At 34.0% G+C, this 24232-nt stretch overlaps 1 protein-coding gene across 1 annotated transcript in view; it reads left to right on the top strand.

Moving 5' to 3' along the window:
- LOC128993861 (protein scabrous-like) overlaps nt 1-23429 on the top strand; it is a 45312-nt gene extending 21883 nt beyond the window's left edge. Inside the window, exons 3-8 of the mRNA XM_054417921.1 lie at nt 16250-16540; nt 17264-17434; nt 18581-18803; nt 19749-19937; nt 20917-21196; nt 21828-23429. Of these exons, the coding sequence (XP_054273896.1) occupies nt 16250-16540; nt 17264-17434; nt 18581-18803; nt 19749-19937; nt 20917-21196; nt 21828-21987 (1314 nt within the window). The 3' untranslated portion in view covers nt 21988-23429. The remainder of the gene's footprint in view (nt 1-16249; nt 16541-17263; nt 17435-18580; nt 18804-19748; nt 19938-20916; nt 21197-21827) is intronic.
- The last annotated feature ends 803 nt before the right edge of the window (nt 23430-24232 follow it).

Below are 24232 nucleotides of genomic sequence, written 5' to 3'. Positions count from 1 at the left end.
GATTACGATGTAAAATATACGTGTGTATTGGAACGATTATGATGTAAAATATACATATGTATTGGAATGATTATGATGTAAAATATACATATTGGAATGATTATGATGTAAAATATACATATTCATTGGAATGATTTTGATGTCTAATATACACATGTATTGGAATAATATCATAATCATTCCAATATATGAGTATATTGGAAACCTAATCTATTTACTGGACAAATAACAGAAAATGGTTTAACTTTTCGGATTAATATAATCCGTAGGCTTGTGATAAGAACCTCTATTTTATCAAAGTAACATTTAACTGTAAAGCATACTTCACAGTGAATACATTTACACATTTTACATACTAAAACTGAATAGAACATACGTATATTATTGGAGTGGGGCTTATACTGTTTGACTACAGACGAATAAGAGTTAAATAAATTCTCGAATGAGATTAAAATATAATCTGAATACTTGATAAGAACCTAAACTGTGTACACACACATTTCACGAAATAATTTTGTGAAGTAAACCCTTTTTAAATGAATTGTGTTAAGTCCACTTAAAAAAATATTAATACTAAGAAATTTGATTTTATGAAATTGACTGTTGAAAATCGTACAGGGTGAAACTTTAAAAAATAAATTCATGTTTCATAATGGAGGTTAAAATACTATAAATAATGCGAACAATAAAACACAAAACAGAAAAATTTTGAGATCAATCCTAATCTTTTACTTATGATAAGAACTTAGATGTTTCAAAATACACAAAAATATCATATTTTAAACTAAATAATTATGAATTCCCTTTAAAATATGAAAATTTCATCATGGTACTAATTCCTAAAAATTAAATAAATAAAAATTGGATAGTTGTGTTCTTGGACATGGGCTCTTCTATTAGGAAATATTTGAATTTGTAAAAAAATAAATAACCATTTGACAATCCTAATCCTGAAAATGGACACATTACGAAATATCGAGTTTGGAACTAACAATAGCACGCAAAGATTGATGCCCTTGCACATTCCGTAGGGCTACTGAGCCGACTAAGGGATGCTATAAAACTGATGGATCAACCTCCAGCATTGTCGATACATTCCAGGCCAGGGTGTTGTGAAAGGAAGGTATTTCCATTGATAACCTGGTCCAGGTAGCGTTTATTGTCCACTGCCATCACAATCTCCGATCTTGTGATCGAGGCACGACAGCTGCTATTGAGGAGGCCTTGGCCCTCGCCCTGCCTCCTAGATAGCATCGTGAGACGGTTCACAGCCATATTAAACTTCTTATTTATCTTCCCGAATTGTTTCAGCTTTAGATTCTTTTCCTGTGAACTTTCCCTCAGTCGCCGCTTCCCATACTTCCTACCTCTGTAATTCTATATTGGAATGCTCGGTTTGTGTGTGAAAAAAGGTTGGAGTTTGTTAAAAGTTGGGGTTAAAAGCGATATGTATTTAGTACTATAATTTTAGTGGTAAGCACGATTATTTATTTGATTTCGTGCTCAAAATTGTGAACACAAATGACCCTTCTAATAGGTGTATTGTAAAATCGTTAACTTAGTTCCCAGAACACGTACATACTTATAATTTTTTTTATTTTATACTTAAACAAATGTTAAGTTCAAACAGTAGTTATGTGCGATACGAATGCTACCCATCTGTGTAGTTAAACATAATATTGCCATATTCCGATGTATAATCAAATTAAAAATAACTCGATACAAAATATTTTATCTTTATGTTAGTGTTCATTGATCAATGTTATGGTAAAAACAAATAATTTACAATGAGGACTCTTTAATTTATTTGTAAACCAACCATTGCTGGGTCCAGTAGTGATACAGTCAATATGATATTACCAACAAGAGAATCGTTTAAAGTAAAGACTCAGACTCAGACGGATTAACCTGGACGATAACCGAGCTATTACTGTTTGTTAGTCGACCACAACGCTTTGAACAAAATGAGGAACGTTCAATTTAATACAGAATACCTTAGCTATCCTTCCATACTCATTTTGTTTTCGCATTTCGATTCTAAAATACGACAAATTCGAATTTTATGGACAATTTATTTAGATACCGCACTGAAAAATCTTTATATTTTGTGGTAAATAAAATTTATTTTTGCTATTACAAAACAAGTTTGAACCTGTTTTGAGCATTTTCATTGATTAGATCTTAGACGATTAGGGGGGGGCGATTTATCAAGACTAGAGTCTAGAGTTAAGAGCTCTGTACATTTCTTCTCTAAAGCTCCGGGTTCAAATCCCACCAATCAATTTTTGACTGTCATCTATCATATAATGTTAACATAGTGTTCAAGGTGTCTACCTTAATCTGTATCTGCACCTTTTAAAAATATTTCCCACACTTGAAGGACTTGTTATGTGTTAGAAACCTTTAAGAGAAAGCCATCACATGAAGAATAGAAAAAATATAAACGGTCAAAGGAAGGTTCGCTATAGCGTGCTCGGGGTTCGATTCGCTGGACATAAGTAATTTAAATTTAATATCAGTATTTTGCACAAGTTTCATGAAGCATGCGTTCTAAGGAAGACTTTTTCTGTGAATTGGGAAAACTGTAGATTTGTTACCCGGGAAGAACTTCATCCGTGCAGAAAACTTTCAGCTAAATTCCAAGAAAATTTTTTATTTGTCAGGATCATGATTGGGGTTTATTAAGAATGCGTTATAAGGAAGCTGTTGCTTTTGCGCTGCGGAGTTTGAAAGTTTCCCCAAGCGCGCCCGGGAGGCCCACCTGCCGTACCCCCCCCCCCCTCGGGTACTGCGTGTCTAAAGCCCCCCGCGGTCCCTTGGGCACGCATTGCCCCCCGCGTGGTCGCCCGTGTGGTCAACACTAGTTTGTGCATGACTTCAAAAGTACCGCACGTCGAGTGAGAAAATATTCTTCACAGCGTGGTGAAGGCTAAGGAATAAACAAAATTAGATATAATACAGTAATTATCAATTTTGATATTGAGTTGAACAATCTTCAACTATGTCAAAAATAATAATTTTTGTGAGAAAATTTACATTTGCAAACAGAATTGTAGTAAAGCTGATTCCATAATTTTATTTTTATCTAATGTCACGATTTATTTTCGTTATTTGACCTATTTAGGGTTTTGAGTATCTTGAGTACAGATTGTTGAACATTACTGTGAAATATTATTTGAAAGCTACAAATTATACTAAATGTTAGCTAAATAATTTTAGTTGGATTGTGGAACATATAAATATCATCCAAGCAAGGAATCCCCTAAATGAGAATTCAGAGTTTACATGTTCAATTAATATTTTAAATATCCATGTGAAATTCCAGCAAAAGTGTAAATCTTCATTATTAAAATAATCAAATAATGTGTCAAACAAAACAACCGTAAAAAACTATCTTATGAAACTCATTTTGACAGACAAGCGCGTAATCCAGTTTACCTTTATAAGGTTCTTGATGTCAAGACGAGATGGTGCGCCAGGGTGTATTTTACCGATATTAGAAGTCGCAGAACGGCGTGAGTGGATGAGAGGGGAAGAGGAGGGAGAGGAACAGCTGTTTGAATTGGGCGCCAGGACCAGCTGGCAGGTGTAAAAACAGGCCGCCAACCAAACAACAGTATTTCCACTTGGCAAACCTGCTTACCTCGACATAAACTTTCCCTGCTGTGTACAGTTCCTTTATGTTAGGAAGTTGAATAATAAGGGGGATGTAATATTTGAGGTAAAAAGGGGGTTGTGGCTCGGTTTTCCCAAATGTATATACATTACTACTTTTGTTATTACCATCTTAATGTTTAGTGCTTTAGATTGTTTATCAGTAAATATTAAGTTTGTAGATTATGAGAATAAATTATTTTATTTTTGTTTGAAAATTTAAGTCGTACGGTTTTTTAGTAACATTTATACACCAGTTACATATATATTTAATATATTCACCACCATAAAACTGTTAATTAGACCAACAGAAATAAAATGTACTCCCAATAACCATTAGCTTGCAACAAAACAGTTACAGTTAAAAAGATCTTGAACAAACCTCCTGAACAATACGGTTTCCAGTAAGCTTTCCGATAAGGTATTGTCGATAAATTAACTGCACATTTGCGGATTACTTCGATATAAGGCAAACGAACATTTTAACAAAGAACCTAACATATGTAGGAGAGCTGTACGAGTGCACAATGAGAACATGTGAAAGGGCTGGGTTTTGTTGGAGCCATTTCAGGATTATTCAGTACAGGTGCAGCTTTGTTCATAAATAAACACAAGAACGTAAAGTCTGAACATTCTGTGATTACTTTGGGATTATGTCTCTTGTTTGAACCGGCGCAGCGTTAACATTGCAAAAGCCAATATTTTACTTTTGCGTTTCCAATGAAATATTAAAACAGTTTGAGGCTACTAATTAATACATTCTGGTCACTTTCGAAAATTAAGGATTCCGTTGAATAATCTAACATTGCATAATTTAATACATCTTTATTGGGGTTATGTATGGAGATATAGTCTTCCAAGAGACTTTTCCAGAAGAAATTATCCCCTAGCATATTCAATATTGTCATACATAAACGAGCTTAAAGATTGCACCAAAGAGTCTCTTAGTTGCGCCAAGCCCTCAAAGGGTTCCGAAAATTTTCCTTAGTTACCAAGACCAAGCCAGGTAGAGGTGAGTTGCCGGCAGAAGGAATTTCATTGTTTACATGTCATCCTAACGTAACCTCACCTAACCTAACCTAACCTACTCAATTATACAGTCAAAGAGGGCCGCCACTTGGCGCAGTTAATGAACGTATCGGGTGGCTTCCTGGAGTAGTTGGCGTAATTCAGGAACACCCGACTACCTGACTCGGTCAATTGGCGCAATTAATGCCCCCCCCCATAAATTAATCCAAACTTAGGTAGAGTATAGTCTCCTAACGTAGCCCAACGCTAAATAAGGCCTAAGGCCCTGAGTTTTTCAGAGGAGCTGAAAAGTAGTCCTATTCATTCGCGTTTCACATTCAGGCCTTTTTACCAGATCCAAAATTCTCGTCAAATACATGCTCAGGAATGAACAATGGTAGAAACAATTTCTAATTCATGGTAACAGTTTTTTTTACACTCATCGTTATATCAAACCAGCAAACTGGAGTCTAGTTGTGTGTTGTAGGTAAAATTAACGCACTTATTAAACATGTTAATATTATTAATACTCAAATACAAAGAAACAACACTGTTACCCCTCTAGTTACTAAAAGTAGAATGAGACACGTTTAAAGTATAAATCCTCATAAGATTCAACGAAACAAAACATCCGCCCTGCAAGCTACATTGGTCGTACGTTACAATTTGTTCTGTCTCCGCAGAGGACGTTTGGTCGTTACATACTTCAAGTAGCTTCACAAAACCTCTACGAGATTTGAGACGTGATTCAAGCTTACTTGCTGGAAACAATGGGACTTTTATTATTCACTCAGCTCGCTTCTTATAGGGGAAATTCAAAGTCGGAGTGTTTACACAAGTATATAATACTGCAAGCAATGGTGCACATACATTAACATGATGATTGTACGATTGAAAATATTAGAAGGTTCGTTAATGTTCAAAAGGACTACACCTTTTTTGTGTTAGTTTATTTTTTTAACTTTTTTACACTAAGGACGCTAGGCTTTAGTACAGAACCATTTTACACTCAACTTTAAACTAGGCCTAGAGTGTTGCGGTTATTGCATAGGTTAATTCATTAGTGGTTGGCGGGATTTGAACCCGAGACCTCGGGGACCGAAGGCCCACGCTCTGTCACTAGACCAGCTCGCTCCCCGAATTTAAACACAAAACTAAATATCTATCTGAGTTTAAACATTTTTTTATTATGTTATTCAAAGGCACTGGCACAGCACGTACTTGGCATTTATATTGACTGTAAAGAGCTTAAAAACTTGCCAGCTGCCCACTCTTACCCAGCAAAGAATTTCACTGTACTTGGTTTAATCAGCGAAAATGGTTACATAACCTACTTTTTAATTACTATAAAACGTCTGTTATACAATTAAAACAAGTAATATCATAGTTCCAGTCCTCTCGATTTGTATTCGCTTCAGGTGTTGCAAAGCCAAATTTTGGCGCTACATGGAGCGCATACAAACATCACCCTTGCTTACGTAATGGTCTCACGCGACCTGCCTTAGACACAATAGTTTACAACAGGGTTGTATTTCTCGAAATAATACTTAAACAAGAGAAGTTTGAATGACTATTTCGTAGGTCAAACACAAAAAACAATGTCAAATGCACTTCAGTTTCCAGAAATCAAATTTCGGATTTAATTTTATCTTTGACACGGTGCTTTGCTGAAAATAACTTTCTCTGAAGTTGTATATTGAAACAATAAAAGTTTGTATTGTTGAATTGTGGTTGAATTGTTTTATGTCAAGAACACAAACAAAGGCTGATAAATGTGCTACAATACCTAGAAATCATTTTTTTTTATTCTACCTTACTTGTTGGACTATAGTTAGGTATAGGGTAGAAGTTATCATTTATTTTGAAACAAGACAAATTTTAATTCTTCAGTTTTATATTAAGGTCCCAAACATAGAATAACTGCGCTGCAATACTTAGAACAATTTTAGATCCTTTCTAATTTTTCACATAATAGTTTTTTGTAGTAGAGTGTATAATATATTTCACGAATACTACTCAGATTTTGGATCCATAAGTCACAATAAGTTTGCTGCAGAAGCAAACTCGAACCCTTCCTTTGACACTACTAGTAGCATTGACACCTCTACAGAGAGAGTAGAGGTGTATAGTCAATGCTAGTAGTTTTCAACACTATAGGGTAAAATATCGTACCTATCTAAAATCTAAATTTAAAAAGCTAAATTTGAATAGCTTTTTCGGAGATCAAATTGAAGGATCAATTGAAAAAATGTCAACGTTCCGAAATATTTTGAACCCAACCTCAACAGTAAACATACTAATCAGTTTGGTATTCTCGGCGGTTTTCTTGTACGATTGTCAGTTAGAATCTCACACACTGTAGATCTATGTACAGACAACCCAGACCTTGGAGTCCCGTGGGATATTCCCATCGCTTCCCACATGATACCATCTGGGAATCGGGAAGACACTGAACTATTCTGGCAGTTCCATCGCAGAATGTGGACCTTAAATGGGAACATTCCTTGAAACTTCTCATTGCTCCAGTCGATTCTCTGTTGGTTTATTGTATGAGAATAAACTAAATTTCATTTAGTCGTCAACAAAATTCTTGACTGTCAAAATAGAGATAACATTTTGATATCATTGATATGTTTTAGGACATAATCACTGTGATTTTTTAATTGAGAAAACTATGGAGGTAATTTATGAGATGATAGGATTTCAAAAACATCTGTACTTTTTACTGGCGGATGTTTGCGTTTAATGTAAATGTAAACCAATATATTTTTTAACTAAACTACGTCCAATGGACTAGCATTTTGAACTGGAACGCCTGATAGCAAAACTTCGTGATGAAGCCTAGGTCACTAAAATCTACGTATTTTGAACTGGAAACTGAAGGTAAATTAATACATTAGCCAATATATCGATTGTTCCAAAAGTAAAAAAAAAAAAAAAACTGTTTAATGCATTAGGTTCAATGTACTTTCATAGCATAGAATATTAGAAGGTTTTAGAGGAATCGTCGTCACAAATGTTCGCTGGAAATGTATAATACATTCTCTTTTCCACAAAACATTTTACTACACAAATGAAATTACGAGTTTAAATTTAATTTAGCACCGATCTGATAGTGGAATAAAACACCTCATATTAATTTCTATGGAAAATATAAACAATGCCACTTTATCAATGTATGCATCGAAAATAAAACAATACACCTGACCACAACGATACAATCATTCGAGCCAATGAAACCAATCCACTGGCGTTTGATTACAAATATTTTTAATTAATTGGACTTTTCGTTTTATCGAACCGCGCGATTATTGTCGAACATATTTTGACATGATAAACATATCGTTGAACCTCTATTGTGTAAAGTTGGCAGAAGTGATGTATGTACAACATTGTTATGATTTGTTGTCAAGTTGTCAGCCATGCGGATGCCCTGATAAGCGTTACATATTTATATCCCCCGGCTTGACGGTCCCGACTTGAATTTATTACTAGCCTCGAGTTATTTGACAGAACAATTGGTGAATAACATTTGTTTACCGTAATAATGGGGCATTGTAGATTGTTTTTGTTGGCTGACATTTGTTTCGTTATTTCGTTAGGTTTTAATTTTTATGCCATACTAAATTAACCGAAATGAAAGTTATTTGAAATGCAAACAAGTGGATGAATATAAAATCTTATTTCTGTAACAATGTTGTCTTATTTCTGATGACCTTGCAGAAAAAGTTGAATCGGTTGACTGTTATTAGTTTTTTAAATATATATTTTGAACATATAAATTTTGTCGATTAAATATGGCCGATCTGGATAATACAAACCACTATAATTTACCGTGTATTTTATATACACAGAATGAGGTTTGCACCAAGAAATTCAATTTACGCAATTTTTTACGTCTACAACGTGTAAAATGGAGGGTTAAAAATGTTAACAACAGAATCTTGTTTTGGAAAGCTTTACACGTTTTTATTGGAAAACTTTCTGTCCCTGCACTGTGTTTAATTATTTAATTTTTACAAATGCACAAAAATGTTCATATCGTGGAAACCTGGCTAAAGTCTAAGTATGGACTACTTGCGTCAGAGAGTTTAAAACGAGAGAGTTCACATGTTTCCCTGTTTGTTGTTTGTTTTCCTTTGACAAAGTCTCGGCTCTGTTCAAGGCTTAACGATATTTGAGATCAGTTCAGTGAGTCTTTTGACTTAAATCTGTTCAGCCTTCTCAAGCTAGAGCTAAAAGATAAAATTTCATCAGAGCTTAAACTTAGTTGTTTCAGATTTTAACTTTGAAAACCAATTAATTGACATGAGTTCTTACACAAAGGCCACACGGTTTAGATAAACACGTTCTAAATAGCGTTTCCTATATACAGGGTGATTGATATAAGTGTGCCAGCCGTTTTATTCGAAAACCATAAGAGATATCAAAAAAAGTTAAATGGTAAGTGCCTTGGACTTTTTATTTTAAAAAATGTAGTAAAGTCGAAAACATTATTTTAGCCGCCATTTTTCCAATATGGCCGCCAACTTTGATTTTTCTTATGGAACACCCTGTATTTTATGATGTATTCTGGTAGAAAATGTAATTTTAAGACGATTTTATTCTTGTGATTTTTTTCATAAACCTAACCGTTTCAAAGATAATAATGGTTTAAGTTGTGAAATTTTGAATGGTTTTCGAATAAAACAGCTGGCATGCTTGCTTAGGCCTTCATCGAAACTCTTTCTCATGCAGAAATTTCAAAACTTTAACCATTATTATCTTTGAAACGGTTAGGTTTATGAAAAAAATTACAAGAATAAAATCGTCTTAAAATTACATTTCCTACCAGAATACATCATAAAATACAGGGTGTTCCATAAGAAAAATCAAAGTTGGCGGCCATATTGGAAAAATGGTGGCTAAAATAATTTTTTTGACTTGACTACAATTTTTTTAATAAAAAATCCAAGGCACTTACCATTTAACTTTTTCTGATATCTTTTATAGTTTTCGAATAAAACGGCTGGCACACTTATATCAATCACCCTGTATGTATGCCAGAGCAGGCTTCATTGCACTGATTAGTGATTATTGCACGCAAAGTAGCTAATTGCTGCATTTACTTACTTTTGTCGCACTCCAGTATTCCAACCAAACAACACAAAAAAGTGTGCTTTTATTAGGCATGTAATACGTGTACGAAGGGTGCAACTTTTAACCTGTTGTTAACATTATATTATCGTTCAACGTTTGGATTTAACCTAACCTAAAACTTATTTAGTGTTTGAAAGACAACAAATCTACATGATTTTTATTAACTGTAGGAAAAATATAATGTGTAACGCGAGTGCAAAGTGCATTTGCTGCACTCGAGAAACTTCGCGCACTAGTCACACAAATAACTAGTGTAAATTATTGTTAAACATTAGTATTGGAATAGTACACTTGGTCTTTCTTTTTATAAATATTATACAACATTATACTTTCATGTGCTCTTCATCACGAGTACTCGATTTATAAAGTGGAACTCGAAGTGGATCACGTGCAATTAACATTAAACATCGCAAATTATATTTTATACTATTTCAAATTTTAACATGGTTTTACCCACATCCTTTGAGTTATAAAACATTCTTGTTGAGATGGGATGAAAGTATGCCGGGTCCTGACAGTGGTCGGCAGGTGCGAGAGCCACCTGTCCCCCCCCCCTCCCGGCAACCGAACACACACACACACACACACACACACACACACACACACACGCACACACACAAGACAGAGGCGACGTTATCAATCGATGTGACCAGAAACCTTAACTGAAGTGACGACAATACGACCAGAATAATGTACTTTCAAATGAACTGTTGACAAGTAATAATCAAAATATTCTTTCCTATAGTCACCTGACAAAGTAGCCTTCCTTGCACTGATTATAGCGCAGATAGTTGCCAATTGCTGCAACTACTTTATTTTGTCGCTCGTTTTTTACTTTTGCGGCACTGTTTTAATGTTTTTTCCTCATACCAGTATTCCAAACAAAGAACACGTAGGTAATAACGTGATAATAATTCCAAGATTAGGCGTAATACGCGTACGATTGAAAATAAGTTGGAAATAGGTTGGCAACACTTAAATATATTATGACTACGATCAGCTGGTGCAGCGTTTCCCATTTCGTTCAATGTTTGGATTTAACCTAACCTAAAAACGTGTTGTATAGTGTTTGAAAGACTTACTATTTACAGTATATGCTTTATAGTAACTGTAGGAAAAATATAATGTGTAAAAAAATATAACGCGAGTGCAAACTGCCTTTGCTGCACTCGAGAATCTTTCCACACTCGCCTACTGTTCGTGCTTAAACATTCCTCTCGTGTGTAGCAAACTAGTTACACAAATAACTATTGTAATAATATATTGCTTTGGTCTACAAATGCTTTGCCATTGACTATCAGTTCTACCATTAAAGTGTCTTCCTATAAAATGCATAGTCTAAGATAAAAATGGAAAATATTACTCCGAACAAAAGAAGTAACAATCGTTCTAGTGACGTCCTAATTTAATTGAATTGTAGTAAAATCACTTGAGTGAACATTTGGAGCGAGAAGTCGACAAACTGAGATAATTGGCCACTTTATAAACTGATCAAATTGACGGTAAGCTTATTATCGAATAAAGGACACGGACGAATAGTTAATTGGAGAGCAAAGGTCGAGCTCCAATCCAATTCCAATCATTGGATCCAACATTCCATATGTAGGAGGCAAAGTAATTACAGAAACTTCCGTGTTCAGATTTGCCGGGGAGCTTTTGACTGTGAAAATATACACCATAATATTGATTAACTCGTTTATTACTTTTTGTAAATAGTTATTTGATGCGTATAGTAAAATGTTGTTACAACTTGAAACACTCAATTTGTACCCGATTGTATGCAACAAATCAATTATTATGGTATAAATATTTGTAATAATGGTTTTTTAACTTGTTTTGTCACGAACAAAACTATTATTCAATCAACATTCACCCTCCGTCCAGTACAACCGTGCTAGTACTGAAGTTTTTTTTAACAAAAGTGTTTTTGGTTATTTTAAGAATATTGACATACGCCGATATATCTGTTGTGTTGTAAACTAAATTTCTATATGAAACCAGTATACAAACTGTACATTCTGTTGTAGATATACATAACTTTTAATAAAAAACTGATAATAACTTTAACGTAATGAGGTCTCCTTCCCCCAAAATCGTAAGCGAGCTGGTCTATGTGATATGGCTTGGGATTTCAGTCCCCGAGGTCCCGGGTTCAAATTCCGCCTTTTGTCTAAGAGATAAAAAGAACCTAGAGGATTCAAAAAAATAAATAAACGCCAAAACTCTATAACATTTGGAACACCTACTATAACTAGAAAATTAAATTCACAAGATTTTAGAAGTTTATAAAATACGTTACCCTTGACGATTTTCGTTACATAGCTCTTTGAACTACATAATTTGAAGTGGTTAAAGAAAATAAAAATAAAGAGATGCAATTTATATTCGTCACAGCCGAGTGCGCGGACCTATATCAAGTCATGGTCCGTGAACCGCTCAACTCCTCCCTGCAGAACTTAACTACTTCCCGTGGCCGTAACTCGTAACTTAACTGTGTTACCTGGCCAAGAGTTAGCCAGGTGATGGATGAAGGTTTGAATTGAAAACTACCTCTACTGATTGAATAGATCAGATTTATCTTACTTATGGCCAAGCTGAAGACAATCTTGAATGTTTCCCTCTAGTTTCTCCCAGGTTCCAACCCGGGATTATGTTACACGTTACTTCAGGCTAGGTCTAGGGGGTCGCTGAATTGTCACTTAGACAAACTTCATTGTTGATTGGCTGGATTTGAACCCACTACCTCAGGAACTGAAGTCCCGCGCTCTACCAGTAGACCGGCTCTTTTCCGAGTTTCTCTTTAGTGGACCTATATGTGTTTTGGCGACTTTTTATTATTTGCCATGATTATATCCTGTTAAATTGATCGAATAAAACTATGTATTTGGGAACTGTTATTTATCTTGTGGTAGGCATATTATTAAAGTGTATAACGCTTTCTGTAATTTCCCGAGAAGTAGTAATACGATTTACATTATTAACCAAACAAATTAAACATAATAAGTGGTTTTTAATCATTATTCTTAGGTATAGCACTCGCAAGTACGTAGATTTCTTATAGAATTTTGTTGTACAAAACTATACTCGTTTTCAATTAGTTTGGCAAATTAAAACTCGTAGACAATTGTAAATACTGCAAACTACGTAAACGTTGACAAATTTATTTGTTCAAAACAGAAAACTTGAATACACTGATTAGCTTATAAACTCAATTTAAAACATTTACTTTTAAACACTATTAATGTTTTATTAGTTATTAATCTGTAAACTTAGACTGTCGATTTAGTCCAACAGTGCCCAGTCGTCGGATAGGCAATAGTTATGATGTGTTTGGATTGCATACCCACAGCGGTCAGGCGCTAGAGCTGTCACGTCAGCAAAAATATTGCATTTTTACTGTTTTAATTCAGTTGTACTTTAATTTAATCTGTCATTTCGTGATTTTGCTTACTTTTCTCTAGTAATCGGTTAGAAAGGTTCCTAGACTGATTAAAAAACTGTTACCCGACGAAAACAGAGCAAACATGAAGCAGGAATTCAGTTCGGTGTGGTTGAAACCAGGAATTATTTAATGAATGGTCAAGAAGTCATAGTTTGGTAACCATGCAATGATTTATTGATGCAGTTATAAGTGGAAATATCCCTCTCGCGTTATCTTAAGCTTAGACCCAATAATTTAATTTTGTATTTATAATAGGCTACCTTTTTCTTTTTGACAACTGTGACCTGATTGAGGTAAATCACTCTTTACTGTTAAGATCTAAAATCAACAAATTAATTGTAAATTAGTAGTTCTATTCGCCTAACTGTTAATGGGATTTGTACTGGGTTAATTTTTCCTCTTAAAAAGTTGTGGGAAATGTTGATGGAATATTTTCATAGAACTTTTTTTTAATTTTGCATATTAAACCGTGCAATTTGCGTATGGGCCCTCCTTCTTGATCTTGATTAAAAGAACTATTTATGTATTGGTAACCAACAGACAAATCTGTAAACTCGCCTCACTGCGTACACCAAAAGGAAAAAAGTTGTAGCACTAGTTATAGTTAGTTAGTTATCTATATTTGTAACTTTGACTCACCGAATAGTTGAACTGTTATCACTTTTCAAACTGTGGGAGTGTTGAGAGCGTTGCGTGATAAACAGATGAGTGATCCCTTTGACAAACGGCGCCTATTATCACGACCCAGCGAGTGTGAGATCAATTGCAGGTTAGCATCGGTTGGTTGTTAAGTAATTTCTATCAAAAGATCCTCCCAACCGAATGTGGCCAGACAGTTACGGTCTGGTCTTACAGCACAGAATTCCACATGAATTAAAATAGATCCCATAACAACGAATTCTTTATTTCCCCCCTTATTTTGTTTAGTTTTAGTCAATGTTTGAGAATATCTCTTAAAACCGTTTGATCTAACTTGAACTTTATTTAAAAATACCACTGGTGTAAACACGATCCAAACAAAAATCCCGTGGTTCCGATTTTCGGTGTTTTAAGACGTTTTAAAAAATGTTTAGGTGCTGTGGGAAATTTAAACCGATTTATTAATTTTGGATTTCAATAGGATTCGGTACTTTGACACATTCTCTTCCCTAACGGATCCCGAGATTTGATAATACGCGGCTAATTGGGAGGCACGGAGGCTGTCCACTGTAGCACCTGCCTTGCCTCGGGCTACGAGAAACCGGCTTCCGAGAATTGATTTATATATTTACGGAAGAAACTGTGTCACAGCTAAAAGTTGATGTTTCATTGTTTCATTGTTCATGAGAAATACACTCGAGAAATCATTTCGGACGAGTGATTTTGTGTTTGACGTTTCATACTTATGACCTAAGCTAGAAGCAACGTGTGAATCAATCGCATTCAAAAAGGGGGAAAAATTGTTGAAGGCACAAAGGTAGTTTCTCTCTGATATTTATGAAAGTTTAATTGTTCGGAGGAAAAATATGTCTACTCGTGTTTAAATGAGAAAATAATGTTTAACGAGCGTTTCCAAGTTTTAACCTATACGACTATGAATGAATGAATGAATAAATAAATAGATGATAAAGTAAGTGCGATTAAATTTAACCAAAAGAAATTCAAGTTACAAAAATAAATCTACGTTTCTTGGTTTTCCAATTGTGTTTTTTTTATTGTGTAGCCGAAATATCTTGAATTTATAAATCATTGAGGATTTTTTTTTAAGTTTTAACTAAAATATCCTAGAGAAATCAAAAATAAACTCTGTTAATAAACTATGCTATAATTATGTTCAAGGTAAAACATAGCTTTCTGATTTTTGTTGATGTTTCATTGCTTAAAGAAAACATATTCATAATAAAATTATTAGGAAATCATTTTTGAAAAATAAGGGTTTGCTAAGCATCATTACACAAAATAAAGACAAGGGGAGGTGTTTTCAAATTTTTATATTTCATTGTTTTGTAAATATAAAACACAATTTTTTTAAACCGATTCAATATTTCCAGTGATTGTGGTTTTTAATATTCTTTTATGCACGTATTATTAAGTAAAATATTTTTCAAACAATAACAAAATATTTAATTCAAACTTTGAATATAACATTTTGTGTAAATAGATTAGAAGAGAAAACTAGAGAGCTCTTGAAGTAGCCAGAGCTATTCCACGGCCTTGATGTGGTGGAAGTAATGTATGACCTTATTTTCATTGCAGTGAGGTAAAGTTATGTTTAGGGAAATGTGCAGTTTTTATGATATATGAACTAATATGGCCAACTTCTTCTGATTTATATTCCCTTTGTTAATGCCAACTCTAGGAACTTGTATGTTAAAACATTTAAACAGAACGATAATGTATTCAATGTATAGATACAGGTTGTTATTAGGGTGCAGATAACCTCTTCATCATGCAAATGTAAACATGAAAGTCTCAAACATTAATATTAAATTCTCAAGGATGAGGAGTTTCACAGTTTTTCCATAGCCTTGTTGATTTTATGTAGTGAATATTAGATATGTTTTATTGAGGCTAAAAGCAAAAGTTGATCACTTTTAGCTGAAGGTGTGGGGTTAATGTTATGTAATTTAAATTGTTTTCAATTTTTTACTGTTTTTTTTTCTTTACTGTTCCAGGAATTGATTATAAATCAAAATACCAAAATATTATTCGAAAATTCTAAACAACACCTCCTTGTATTTAAATGTCAAAAATATTTCATTGTTTACAAGCAAAGGTCAATGAATGCTAAACAACCTGTATTAAACAATATAGGCCAACATCAAAATCTATACCTACCTTTGTTTTATTTTTTTAATATTTAATCAGTAAGGAGTAGGCCTACCACAAACCACAAACAAATTTGTTACAACTTCATCATGTACCCAGAACATTTTATTATTACAATATCACCATATTGCTTAACAAAAAAACTTAAAAGCTGCTGTTCAGTTATAACAAAAATTACATTATCGTCTCCTGTTTCAGCACAAAAAGGACTCCAGAATAACACCTGCAGAAGACACGCCAGAAGACAACAAGAAATATCGTCATCAGCGATTGTTGAAGAAGAAGATGGAGACGCTGACCTCGGCTCAGGCACGGTTGGAGTTGCAGGTTCAGCGTCTGGAGAAGAAACTCCAGACTCCAGCTCCAGTAGCCAGGTTCCAGCGGGTGACCGACAATGAAGTCCTGGAGGAAGACTTGGCTCTCCGGGTTTCTCAGCTGGAGAATGAGAACAGGAAAACTGCAAAGTCCCTCTTCAACATAACACGCCAGGTGAGTTAAATTTCATGACATTAGATTGAAACCGACATTTTGTGTACTAATTGGCATCATGTATTTAGATACAGTAATATCGTTGATACATCCTTGGAGAATTAAAAGTATGACTTCAATTAATTTTTTTAAAAGTTCTTGATTTCCAGAAATTGAGGATTGTAAGAGGAAACGATTATGACCTCTAACTACCTTCCTCGCAGAGACAATTTTTGTGGTTAGCTTAACAAAAATCAATAAAATAATACGGCATCAGCATTTTGTTTGTAAAATGATTTTTAAATTAGGTGTGAACTTAAAAAAAATCTTAAGAGATAGGCTCCAGATTGTTATCCAACCAGTACACTGTGTTCCTCTTGAATCAAGCCTGTAATATAACTAAGTTGAAACATTTCCCTCCTTTACCCCCCAACAGAATCTGTTAATTATCAACTTTTGACTTTGGTCCTAAAAGTTACTAACTTAATTTGTTTTTGCCAAAATACATTATTTTTGTTCATTATTTGCCTTAGTCACAGATTATTTGTTGATTTCATAACCCCGTCGTATTGAAGCGCACACACAGTAAAGATTAGGAACATTATAGCGAAAAGTCTCAATCCACAGTGGCCTCTTCATGCCAGTTACGTTACTCTTGATGTTGGTTGAATTGATTAAGTGTTGATTTTAGTCAATTTATGTTGAGTTAAGGTGGCAGCACTGAATGATCATTTTGTCGCACAGGTGGCCGGCCTCAGCAAGCTGCATGTGTCTATGCTAGAGCTTCTAGAGTCTGTGGAGAGCTTGGAGGCCAAGGTAGACGACACAGTTCCTTCCTTCCGCAAGGAAATCAGCAGATTGGAGTTCAGCTTGGCTCAGTTGACCTCAACTGTCAGCATCACCAAGGAAGATCAGGTTGGTGGAAATTGAAAAACATTGAACATTTGAAAAAAATAAATAAAAGTCAGTTCATGTTTTGAATAAATCCAGCTGTTCTTCATAATTTATGTTTTTAATCAATAGTCATGACTACAGATAACAGCTGATTTTATTCAGTAAGCTGCATGGATTCCACCTACTTTCACCCTGTAATTTTCACTGTCACTTTCTTAAAATATATAAGTACTGGATGAAAAAAAAAACTAGTACAACAATGAAACCAAATTTAGGTACAATGAAATGATTTTTTATTTTATGCTAACCGTTCGATAAAGAAATTCAAAGTAAATACAAAATTATTGTATTAAAGTTTTGTTTTTCCTGATCACAACACAAAGAGTATTTACTCTGGGCGGCTGGGTCTGTTTTTAGAGGGAAATTGAAAACGAGAGTTTAATTAAAACAGAGGAAAAGGGATGGAGAAAGTCTGACATTGATGTATTGAGAGAAATTGTCCTCAGTCTTGACAGAACACATGATCAAAGAGGCTATAATTTTGTTACTCCCATCAAAGTAGAAAATGGTACGTTTTATATTAAATTCGTGAATAAACTTCTGTCTTAAATGAGTGGAATGTACAACTAATATTTCACTTAAACATAAGTAAGTTATGCTCTACTTAGAATGATTTTTCATCAAGCACGTTAACGAACTCTGTACAAAATACCAAACTTATCTTGTGTAAAGTATAAGTCTGATTCACTTTTATTTTTCATCATTGTAGCAGGTACAAACAAGATAAACTGACCCGACTATCAGAACAATACTATGGCAGATTCGGTTTTTGTCTATAAAAAGTAGTTAATCCAATATTGATAGAAAAACTTACAACAAAATAAAACATTATTTATAGCAGTACAACTTTAGTAAATGAGAAGTGCGAAAGGTTTCTTGGGGGGGCCAGAAAGAGATGAATTCCCCCGCAAGGAAGGGGGAGGGGCCCAATTATCTTTTGGGCCCATAACCTTAGGTACATTAAAACTACGGGCCTGATTTATAGTTAACATTGGGTCTAGTTGTAACAAATATTTATAACATTTTTAATGATCTTCCCCATCACTTAATGTCTATTACCCTTTGAAATACTATTATACACCATTACAACTCTTTCTTAAACCACAGGAGAACCAGCGTAGTATGGTGAAGGCTATGGGAGAGGCTATGTCGACCATGCAGGAGAAGGTGAACCACGACCACGCGAGGCTAGCAGCCCTGTCCGAAAAGAAAGCCTCGCGCGAGGTGCCGCTGACTCTGCCTCAGCACTCTGAACGACTCTCGGGTCTTGTGGAACGACTGACTCATGTTGTGCAAGATTATGACTCCATTGTCGCTGATTTACCTCACGGTTAGTACACAGTAGTGAGGGTAATCCTAAAGTTTATATTACACTTTTACGGTTCCGTTTACTGGAAAGGGGCACAAATTACACTGCTGGGTTATTGATAAGAAATGACAGTCTACTACACTATAGACACCAGAAACAAAAGAACCCTGGGCCATTTCAAGCCGCGCAGGTTTGAAGGGTATGCCCCATCTACCGGCGCGAACCACAAGATATTTTTGTTTCTGCACAGGTTGTTTTGTTCTTTGGATGTCTATACACTATTTACTGGTTAACCCAAAGACGAAACATAGAAGTACCAAACTTTACTCCGATGTTTATGCACATGTCAGTAGTTTGCGTCATTACTAATTTCTTTAAACTAAAGTAGACATTCCATTATATGGATCAGCTGTCGCCAATTTTGTTAAAAACATAGTAGAGTGTGAACCATTTAGAGATTGCGCTAGTGTCTAAAATTATATAGTCTACCTTATTTTTTTCTTGTTGAGATAGTATACATAATTAAAAGATGGTATAGGTTACAAAATTGGTCATCCTATCAGTTTAATTTGGTTAAAAAATTCTGCACATGTGATAGAAACCAGTAATTTAAATCAGGGTGTTCTGTCGGCTCACTTAAACTACGTCCATTTTAATTAAAATCCTGGAGAAAACTTAAACAAGAGGATGCAATTATAGTTCACATTGAATTTTAGTTAAAATGTTAATTCCAGAATGTCTAGTGCTATTAATTGTCAAAGGTTATAGGTACTCTCCTTTTAAGTGAAGGATAGATTTTTCTACTCTTATACAGTTTACTGACCATTGGAACTCAAAAAGTTAAATATGGATGAGTAGGTAATTTTTTTACCATAGTCCTTCTGTACAGTTTTATATTCCAGTTTGAAGATCAAAATTTACCATTTACAGTACTTAAATTTATTAATAAATTATCTGTTTCTACAGATTGCAGTTGGGTGAATGGTCCGTCAGGTCTGTATATCGTAGCACCGGGTAAAGGCACACCATTGGTTACTTTCTGTGACCAAACTACTGGCGCGGGCGGTTGGACTCTGGTGCAGCGCCGACAAGACGGCTCGCAAGACTTCAACAACAACTGGCAACAATACGCTAAAGGATTCGGCTCTGCTTTAGGTAAATATTGTGTTAGAAAATTTGAATGTACTTTCGTGAATGTATGAGTAAATTATACCATTGACTTATCGATTGCTTTGTTATATACGTATCAAGCTTTCTTTTTTTTTCAAACTTGAAAAATACATTAAATTGGTCTCTTAATAGTTAAACAACTAAAGAAAAACATAAACAACCCAAATCATTAACCCAGTCATTACAGTTTGCAAACACTTTAAATTATTCACTTCCTACTTTCTAAACTTAAGAGACTTACAGTTTACGTCCACTTTTCACGTGGATTAAGAAACATGGAGTTTAAATTAGGAAAAGTTTTGACAGTTCAGAAGTCCGGAAGTTTTGTAATAACCAAGAAAGTTCCAAGTGATTGAAAAGGCTAGTTCGAGTCAAAGAGATTAGAAAGGCTTTGTGCATTCTTCGAAACTTGATGTCTTAAACCGATAGAAAGCATTACAATTACAAGTTTCTGTATCAGTCAATAGTTTAGAATAAAACAGAGTAATATATAGGTTCTGTATTGCTTTTGCTTTGCAATAAGTATTCATCCCTAATATTTGAGTTGTAGGACATATTTATAAGGTTTCTTCAGCCAAAACACTTTGTGGGCTACTCAAACTTGATCCAGATTTTTTTTCATCATATGGTCGTAATTTAAAAAAAAATTAACTATTCTAAATTAGATTCAGTTCCCACTAGGAGTGGCTACAGTATATGGCAGTTAAATTACTGTTCATATATTTAGTAAGGATATCTCAAATGCAATCAGAACTAGCTATACAAAAGCAGTCAGAAATTCATAATTTTTGACATTAACCAGGGCAGGTGAAAGTTTCCATGGGTAAACCCAAAACAGATTGACAACACATAAAAACTGTCTGAACAACACAATAAAAGTTATTTACTATTTTCACAAATTATGAATTTAAAAAAGGAACAGCCTGTATGTTGAAGTAACTAACTTGGCTCATTCTGTTATCAGGAGAGTTTTGGATTGGCAATGAAGCTCTGCACAGACTGACAGCAGCCAACGAGTCGTCTCTCCGAGTAGACCTTGTGGATATCTACGGCAAAGCTTGGTACGCGGAGTACGATCAGTTCAGCGTCGGCAACGCTAGTGACGGCTACAGACTCAATGTTGCCGGTTACCATGGTAACGCTAGTGACGCCCTCGACTACCAGAACCACATGCAGTTCAGTGCCATTGATTCTGATAGAGATGTTAGCAACACTCACTGCGCGGCCAACTACGAGGGAGGATGGTAAGTTTCAGCATTAAAATTTATTTGAAAAAGATTCTTTTCAAATTTGTAACCAAATTAATGTTTGTAAGCAAGGATTATCTTTAAGTTAAGGTCTACAACGAGTAATTTGACACCAACTCCATGTTTTTTACTACTTCCGCCACTATCTTAGATGGTTCCCATATTAATATGAAGATTATCCTCGTCTCAGTGACCGATAATAATATTAGAAGATAATGTAAATATTTATGATCACTTCTGAAATTCCACCACATTCTACCTACATTTACTACGTCCCTGTTGACAAATTCTTGTAGGTATAAAATAATAAGGATTTTCATAACCAGTGTTACCCAAAACAGACAAAACTATTCTCTACGCCCAATCACTTTCCATATTTTTTTAATATTTTATTCATTCACACCTGTCAAGTGGCAATAGACTTTGAAGTTAAACCCTTAAGCTACAGAAATCTACAGAACTTGATTCATACTTAGGAAGCTTTAAATTTGTAAAGGACCTTTGTTCATACCACTGACTAAGCTTAACATACCACTGGTGAGCTGCTATGGTAGTAATAGTTTAAAAAATGTTTTGTTTTTGATTATTTAAAATTTTAAATTGTTCATGGCAAACATTTTGGTTTTAGGTGGTTTTCACATTGCCAACACGCAAATCTAAACGGCCGCTACAACCTGGGGCTGACGTGGTTTGATGCGGGTCGCAATGAATGGATTGCAGTCGCAAGATCAGAGATGAAAGTCAGAAGTCGCAGGCATCGCGGAAACGCTCAACCTGCCGCAGCGTAGACTCACTATTAGTTATAAACATTCAGTGATTCTGAACAAAACTTTGGAATTGTCCCAGATGCGTATTTTAAACAAACGTATGATAATATTTTGTAATTAATCTATAAGTTAAGTTAAAGGCTTTTAATTTTACGTAGACATTTAACTTAATTGGAAGACTTTCCTTCGGAAATATTTTTTCCCAAAATTTTGTGTAAACATTTTGTTTTGTCTAAACAAAATTAATGGTGCTGTGTTTTCCTGTCAATATTTGTTGTAAAATATCCCATTTTAAATTTTACTTTTTAATCGCCGGTTTTTAGCGAAGTAGTACATTTTGTGATCAATGTTTTCAAAAAAATAAACAATGCCTTTCCATTTGACTGTACCAAACATTGTCCCTAGTTTAGTTTTTCAAGGTAGTCGTCGGAACTAGTCAAATTAGATTGTATATGTGTTAATAATTCAACCTGACAAGATTAAATTAGTTTTGGACGTAGCTGATGTTTTCAAAGTAAAATGTATATAGTCACTAGATTTAGAAATAACAATTAATTGCCAAAAATAGTTGTAATAGATGTAAATAGAATATTGTACAGTGTAACATACTCTGAAGTTTGAAGTAGGAAGTGGTTAGTTTATTCTTTGTGAGACTGTATATGTATGAATGTGTTTTTACTCTGAATTATCACAAATTTGTCCTATCAGAAAAAGAGACAAGTTTTGTAGCTTATTATTTCAACCATTGCATTTTACTAGTTAAGTACTGACAGTACTGAATTGGTTATCATTAGAAATTCTTAAAAGCTTTTTAACAGTTTTGTTTTTTTAACATACCACAAGCACTGTTTTATAACATGAACAATTTTTTCAAAAAAGAATAATAAAATGTGTTTTCTCTCTGGAATTTGTTTGACCTTTAGACACAAGATGTTATTAGATGTTAAGATGTTGCTTAAGATGTTTTTAGACCTTTTTATTTGGTTAAAGCACAAATTTTATTGATGTTTTTTTAGCTTTAAAAATATTTGATATAGCTGTAATATTTATTTTTTAATTTAATGTGTAATTCTCTGCCGTCCTAATAAATGGCTGATCTTATATCTTGATTTTTATTCAAGATAAAAGTGCCCCGAATAAAGTTTTAAGATTCTTAGTACATAACTAGGTATTATTATATTGTACATACGAGTGTTTTAAATGCACTTAACGTTGTTAAAATCATCATTGTAAGACATTTAGTTTTTAGAGTTGGAAAAGCTACAAATTGTAGCATTGTTCCAACAAAGTACAGTAATGGCAGTTACCAAAAAAGTAGTAATATCTAAACTCAAAACTGAGTGTGTAATTGTGACTTAAAAATTAAACATCTGTCCGGCATTTAAAATAATTAGTTTTAACAAGTAGTATTTTAAATAAACCATACATAATATTAAGTTGTACTATATGTTTTATTTTTTATGTTGATGGTATTTATTTGAAAACGCACATGTTTTTAATAAAATAAAAATATGTACATACACATACAAAAACCGTTTATTCCCCTTGACTGTTTCCTTAAAATATTACATTTTAACCTGTCTCGTATTGAGTGAACATAATAAGACTGAAAGAAGAGCATTGTAGATGTGAAAGAGATATTTACTTTATTTTTTCCTTTTTAAACTCAACCTATCACAATATTCAAGTCATTTTATATTGTTCAGTTCAGTCAACAATCAATCTTGTTCTAAACATGATACGTAAAAGAAAACCTTGCATATTCCCCAACTGGTCAAGGTGCATTTCATTTCTCAATCGTAAATATTTCTCAATTCATAATTTATCCGCGGAAATAGTCCTTCAGTTAAGAAAAATCCGTTTTACTGATTTTTTATTATGCATACCAAACAAAACCATTCATAGGACTCAACGTAGAAGTGCAACATTTTTAAAACTTCATATATTCTTCCAACAAATAAAAACCATAAATGTTTCCTTTTTAATTAAAATAGAATACCTATGCTTTACAAAGCATGTGTTAAACTTGCTATAATTTATCAAATTCACCCCACTTTTCAAAACTGTTTAGTTCATAAAAGCACAGAAAACATACTACTGATAAAAGTCAGCAGTTATGTCATATGAATCTGAAATTTGATTATGTGTTGATTTTGATGTGTCTTTGTAATAAAATAACAAATATATCACTAGTAAAGATTTTTTTAGTTTATTTGTGAGATTAAAAAAAAATACTGGCTGCATGGTTAGAAAAGCTTTCTTGCAT

The sequence above is a fragment of the Macrosteles quadrilineatus genome, unplaced genomic scaffold, assembly GCF_028750875.1.
Source record: "Macrosteles quadrilineatus isolate MER2022 unplaced genomic scaffold, UCM_ALF_1.0 Scaffold_5__1_contigs__length_97177068, whole genome shotgun sequence".
NCBI lineage: Eukaryota > Metazoa > Arthropoda > Insecta > Hemiptera > Cicadellidae > Macrosteles > Macrosteles quadrilineatus.
The sequence above is the reverse complement of the archived record's forward strand: the minus strand, read 5'-3'. Positions and strand labels throughout refer to the sequence as shown.